The 6,983-nt window shown below is 40.1% G+C and overlaps 1 protein-coding gene across 1 annotated transcript in view; it reads left to right on the forward strand.

The window, feature by feature from the left end:
* The window catches only part of LOC120852613 (ankyrin repeat domain-containing protein 31-like), a 134,101-nt gene extending 131,087 nt beyond the window's left edge, over positions 1-3,014 (forward strand). The window contains 2 exon segments of the mRNA XM_040225947.1: positions 924-986; positions 2,656-3,014. Of these exon segments, the coding sequence (XP_040081881.1) occupies positions 924-986; positions 2,656-2,801 (209 nt within the window). The 3' untranslated portion in view covers positions 2,802-3,014.
* The last annotated feature ends 3,969 nt before the right edge of the window (positions 3,015-6,983 follow it).

A 6,983-nucleotide genomic window follows, 5' to 3' on the forward strand; every position in this document is an offset into this window, starting at 1 on the left:
TCGGTGATGCCATCCAGTTATCTTATCCTCTGTCGTCCCCTTCTCCTCCTGACCCCAATCCCTCTCAGCATCAGAGTGTTTGGCACTAGCATTACTTGATTGAAAACCCCACTTCTAGGGGTTAATAGGTGAACAGACGTCCATCTGAAAACACTGTCTTTCAAACACTTCAGGTGTGTCATCTCAGCACCCCAGATTTGGGCCCCTCTGTTTCGAGCATGTCAGCTGGGAAAATGGGCAGGTCACTCCCCTTGAAGGTACTGCTGCTCATTACCCTGCAGGTCTGTTGGCGACCTTTGCTGTGTGAGCACTGTGCTGATCCTTTCTGGTTACGCCCATTACAGATAAGATAAAGCTCAGCAGGTGCTCCCAGCCATCTTTCACAACTGCCCCTGTTTGGGTCTGTGACTTTCAAGGCAAGGCCCACTCATTGGACAGAGGAAATAGGTTTTTTGTGTATACAAGCCCATTCTTACTCTTATGAAACTAAGATAATATTAGCAAAATGAACTTAAGTACATATTTAAACTTATTTCCATGAGTTTTTCTTGAAAGAATGCTCTCCACTTCCAGCTTTGGTGGGATACCTTGCTGCACATAGACAGCTTTGTCTACAACAAAGCTGCTAATAAAGAAATTATTTTGTTTACGTATGGACCATGTGTAAAAAAGTTTAAATTCTTTGAGTCATATGTAACAGATTAAAACCCAAGTCAGACTGCCTTAAAACCCCCTAAAAAGAGATTTTGTTGGTTCGTGTACCAGGAATAGGTTTTCAGACCTAAGCCCGGGTTCAGACAGCACGACTTTCTGTGGGTTTACCAAGGAAGTGGCACTGCCTGTTTCTCACTTTCTCAACACTAGTTTCTCTCACTCTCCATTTCTTAGCTCCTTTGTAACAGCCTCTCCTCTCCTCATTCCAGAGCTCCATGCTTTCAGATCCAAGTCCAGAGGGGAAGAACCTGGATGTGACTCTTTCCTAGAAGGTGAAGCAAAGATCTCATTGCATGTAACTCTACTCTGAATGGGTCATGTTCTTACCATGAATCAATACCTGTTTACTAATTGGGTTATATCTAAACCAATCAGATTGATGTTAGAAAGCAGAGATATTGAATAATGTCCCCTGAACTGAGAAGAAACTTGAAGACCAAAAAACTAAGCAGGCAACTCCTTAAAGTACAGTTGTGAAATGTTTATTGTAGGTAACTTACATATAGGTAGGAGGGATCAGGAGATGATCCAGAAGCATTCACAGCGGTACTGCGTGCCTCTGCAGAGGGTAAGGAGGACTTGAAGCGACCAAAGCTAAGAACAGAACCTGACTACTAGGGAGAAGCCTGGTTGGTCCGTGCTGATGGAACTCCCTGCCCTTCCCTAGGGGTCTCACGACCATTTACCATACCTCAGCAAAAGGCATTCTTCCAGTTTTCACATCAGTTGAAAGCAAGGGTAAGGCAAGTTGTTAGAGAGTTCATCTGGCTTGGGCACATTCCTTGAGTGAGTGAGTGGTAGTTGCTCAGTCCTGACTCTCTGCAACCTCCTGAAGCCTGCCAGACTCTTCTGTCCATGGAATTCTCCAGGCAAGAATACTGGAGTGGGTTGATGGGCACATTCCTCAGGAGCAGACTAAGTGTGGTCATGCAGAAAGGGGAGGGGATGGACTGCAGACCTAAGATGGAGCTGACAAGAGGCAGGCAGTGTCTTCAGCCACACAGCTGAGAGCAGTTTCACCAGAAGCACCTGGGCCAAGTGTGACAGGAAAGGATCGTCCTCCAGAGGCAAATTAACGTGGGATCACCACTAGAAGGATGAATGAGTACTAGTTATTAGAAACCCCAGATATCTGTACAGATGGGTAACTGTGCAAACATTTGTACTGCTTAGAATTATGAGCAGAGCTCTCGGACTTATAGCATGTCTATCTGAAACTGCCTGGCCGAAGTCACACAGACGCATATTGGTGCTGTCCCTGGAATAAGATTCAATTAGCTGAATGACTTACAGGTCATATAGCCAGTCTCCAAGAAAGGAATCTCTGAGACTGGCAGGGAGCTTAAAGAAGCCAGTTTTAGAATCATTGATTCAGATGGGCAGAGCCGAAAGGGACCCCGTGGATCATCTCCTCTCACCTCTCAGAGGAGATGGAAGTCTAGAGAAGCCATATAACTTGTTTGAGGTCACAGCCAAGTTTGTGTGACCTAGAAAACTGATCACACATCTTCCAGCCTAACAATGTCTTCAGTAATAAATATGATAATAACAGCAGCTAGTATTGTTGTTTGCTGTGTATTAGGCAGTAGCTGCACATTTCACATGCAATGTCTCATTTAATCTTCACAACTATTTTACCCTCAGTTTATTGGAAATGGAGGCATAGAGGGATTTTGTTTAACTACCTTCAGAACCTTCAGTTATCCTTTTTTTGCCTTGGTACTTTAGACTGCAAACAGGCTTCTTTCTTCCCAGATGGGTCAGTGCTGATTTATAGCTTTCTCTTGGGTATAGAAAATGGAGTGAGTGAAGAATGACCTGGCAAGAAAACCCGTTATGTGTGCTAATACACTTGACTAGGGTCTAAGGTTTGTAATAAGTAAATTTAAATCTTATTTTTTCAAAAGGCAGTTTCTAATTTGTTGACACTTCTTTAAACAGGAACTTCCAAAGAATCAATGCAAAGCATCCCACATTATCTTCAAATAAAAGAAATACTGTTAAGCAGTGATCAAGAATTCCTCCCATGCCATATAATGGATGAGCATTGGAAGTTCTATGTGGAATGTGAGGAGCTAACATTCTAAAGCCTTGCTTTTAAATAACTTATTTGATATTTATTCATGTTATTAGTCAATGTTCATATTTCATCTTGTTTGGACTGGCGAACCTATTTAACACACAATTTATGAGTTGCTGCTTAAGATGTGTAAGTATAATGTCTATTATAAGAAAACATGTAACTCAACTATTATAGTAAGATTAATACTTTTTGCAATTAAAGACATTTTTGACATAAACAATATTGACTCTGGCTTTGTTTTTACTATCATAGATTTTAATCTTTAAATCAACACCTCACTTTTGCATAAATAACAGTTATTCTTTATGGGAAGTAAGGATACAACTAGGAGTGATAATTGGTCTTAAAAAAATCCCTGGTAAAGTGAATCTACTTCAAAAAAGAACTTAAAACCTTACTACCTACCCCCCATTTACTTTGGAATTTATATTGAAATCAAAATGTAAAATTATGAAAGAGGTTTATCATAAGTTTCATAAAATTTAGTGTCGATAGAATTGTAACAATGAATCAAGGGTTGATTTGGGGGCTGATTATTTTAAGTAGGGTGTATATTTTACCTGTAAAGTTTGCTACATTGTCATGAAGTTATTTTTAAAGAATTATATTCAAGAGTTTTATAAGTTTTCATAAGCTTTTTAAAAAATAAGTGTCTTAATAGCTGTCTTTGATAGCCATCTTATTCTTATCTGTAATTACCCCAGATTCCCAAATATGCTTTTTAACTCTGTGGCCTAATTCTATCCTTTCTCTCTCATTTTTTGGGTAGCGATGTCAAACTGCAATAAAGATTATTCTAGGGACAGGGGAGCCTGGTGGGCTGCCGTCTATGGGGTCGCACAGAGTTGGACATGACTGAAGCGACGCAGCAGCAGCAGCAGGTGCTAGAATTTGGTGGGGATGCAGAGGAGCCATAATGTGTTGCTTATTGATATTTTCTTATTTTAAATGTACAGAATCTTAAATATCTTTAGAATGCACAAGAACCTGGTCAGCAGTTGCCCGTGGAGAGAATTATGGGATTGGAGAGCTACAGGGAGAGAAGGACTTCTCTACGTGCACCCTTTGGCAACTTTGAAATTGGTACTGTGTTTATTCTTTCTATTCAGATAAAAATTTGAAATATCTGAAAAGAAAGCAACTGAAAAGTTCTGCCTATTAATAAAAGTGTAAAGACAGATCATTTTATTTTCCTTCCTTTGAGAGTCAATTGAAAATGTTCAGGATAAAGTGACCCGACATGTTGTAATGTGTGAGACCTGACGTGAATTTTATTCCATTATCCTTTTCTTAGACTACCTTATTTTTCTAATTTTTGAATAGCCTACCTTATTTGGTGATCTGTTTGGCTTTCATTCCTTAAGGAGATATTTAAAACATGGGCCATTTGGGAATATATGTACTAACATGGGAAATTGTATATATAAGTAACAAAAAAATGCAGATTGTTAGATAGTATTTAGTATAACTCCTGATTATGTTAAATAAAAATTATATGCCTTGAGTGCATGTATAATATGTAAAGCCACATATTTATATATATTTTATATATGGTATATGTACTTTATAAGCTATGAAATGTGCATTTCTATGCATAAGTATGTGTGTGGTGTTGGGAATGTCCAGTAAAAGGTCTGGAATGTTACAAATAAAACTGCAGTGCCTATCCCTGAGGGAGCTGGACTGGGGAAGGTAGAAAGATGTTTTGCAGTTTACATTCAACATTTTAAAAATAAAAAGCAAAACCATAAAATTTAAAAAGCCAAACATTTCTTTTGTAATTTAAAAATAGTTAAAAAAAAAAAAAAAACTTAAAAGCAGGTCATTTGTTTATTAGTGAGATCCAACCAGTCCATTCTGGAGGAGATCAGCCCTGGGATTTCTTTGGAAGGAATGATGCTAAAGCTGAAACTCCAGTACTTTGGCCACCTCATGAGAAGAGTTGACTCATTGGAAAAGACTGATGCTGGGAGGGATTGGGGGCAGGAGAAGGGGACGACAGAGGATGAGATGGCTGGATGGCATCACTGACTCAATGGACATGAATCTGAGTGAACTCCGGGAATTGGTGATAGACAGGGAGGCCTGGTGTGCTGCAATTCATGGGGTCGCAAAGCGTCAGACACGACTGAGCGACTGAACTGAACTGAACTGAACTGAACAGTTTATAAAAGTCATATGTTCTCAGTTCAGTTCAGTTGCTCAGTCGTGTCCAACTCTCTGCGACCCCACGGACTGCAGCACAGCAGGCTTCCCTGTCCATCACCAACTAACTCTCGGAGCTTACTCAAACTCATGTCCATCAAGTTGGTAATGCCATCCAACCATTTCATCCTCTGTCATCCCCTTCTCCTCCTGCCTTCAATCTTTCCCAGCATTAGGGTGTTTTCCAATGAGTCAGCTCTTCGCATCAGGTGGCCAAAGTATTGTAGTTTCAGCTTCAGCATCAGTCCTTCCAATGAACACCCAGGACTGATCTCCTTTAGGATGGCCTGGTTGGATCTCCTTGCAGTCCAAGGGACTCTCAAGAGTCTTCTTCAACACCACAGTTTAAAATCATCACTTCTTCCAATCTTGCAATTCTGAGTTTTCATTTTAGTAATCAAATTCTTAAACTTAATTTTCCAAGCCCATTTAACATTAAATATACCAACTGGTAACTGACATAACACCTGGTGGAAGCATGTGAGTATTGCCCAAACTAAACACAAGGGTCTACTTCAAGCCAGACTGGGGTCCAGAGAGTTACCTTACCCCAGATCTTCCCTCTGAGATGACTGGGCAATTTGGAGTGATGGCAAGACATTTTGTCTATTCTGGGTTCTAAATGAAAGGCTTTTAGACCCTAAAGCATTAGTTTAACTTCTAGACCTTGAACTATATAAGAGACCTTCAAGAATATCCAAGTATACAATCCCTGATATTTGTATCCTTTCGATAAAATTAACTTCCTGAACACCTCCAGGATACTCCATACTTCCCAACAAGGAAGCCTGTTCCCTTTCAGACAGGTACTCCTAAATATTAGAGAGCTAGAACCCCAATCACCCGAATTGGACTCAGAATCCTGTTATGACAAAATAACACTTTCTTTTAAGACTTGAATTACAGATTAGCTTCCACTGGCCTGATAGCTGGCAGTGTCCAAGAATACATCTTGTCCTTTTCTCTTCCACTTCTCTTTCATTCAGGCCCTTCAAATTCCCTTCCTGAGTTCAGTCCTTTATCAGGACTAGAGTACGTGCAACCTCATCCCATTTCTCTCACCCCAGTTCTTTCCCTTATAAAAACCTGCAGCACACTGTGCCAAATTATTCTTCCTAAAGGTCTATTTTTACTTCCTTGCTGCTGCTGCAGGAGTAAAATCTCAGCCCAAGTTTCGAGGCTCCTACTCTCTGGTCCTGACATAACTTTCCAGCTTAATCTCCCAATCATCTGTAACCTTTGACTCACTCTTAAACTCCTTTTTTATCCCTTTTATGGGCTGAAATTGTGTCCTTTCAAAATTCATATGTTGAATTCCTGGCTTTCAGTCGCTCAGAATGTGACTGTATTTGGAGATAGGATCATTAAAAGAGATGTTTAAAATAAGGCAGTTGAAGTAGGTCCTCATACAGTCCGACTGGTGTCCTTTATGAAAAATTTTTGGCTGTACTAAGGGATACCGGGGTGCATGTGAACAGGTAAAAGACCCTATAAGGACAGAGCAAAAAGGCAGCCATCTGCAAACAAAGGAGAGAGGCCTCTGAATGAAATCAACCCCGCTGACCCTTCGATCTTAGACTTCTCCCCTCCAGAGAAATAATCTTCTGTTGTTTAAGCCATCTGGTTTGGCAACCCTGGCAAACTAACACAACCCCTAACTCTACCCAATATTTTGTTTACTATCAAGAATGTTCCCAATCTCATCTGTCCATTTATGTTTTCCTTATTCTTTGAGCCCTCTGCTTATACATATCCTCCTGGGTTGCTTTCTCAGGCCAAGCACTGAATATTTGCTGCTTGGTATTAGTGTTCTTTTCATGGCTTATTTCCCTCAAGTAGCTGGAAAAACTCGTCTTCAAGTAGCTGGAAAACTTGTCGAGGTCAGCTTTATAGTTTTATACTTCATGTTTCCAGTAAAATATCTCAGATACACTAGATACTCAAGAAATACAGAGTATATTCAAGTCAGAACAAAACCATA

Source organism: Oryx dammah, unplaced genomic scaffold, assembly GCF_014754425.2.
Source record: "Oryx dammah isolate SB20612 unplaced genomic scaffold, SCBI_Odam_1.1 HiC_scaffold_26, whole genome shotgun sequence".
NCBI classification, from domain to species: Eukaryota; Metazoa; Chordata; class Mammalia; order Artiodactyla; family Bovidae; genus Oryx; species Oryx dammah.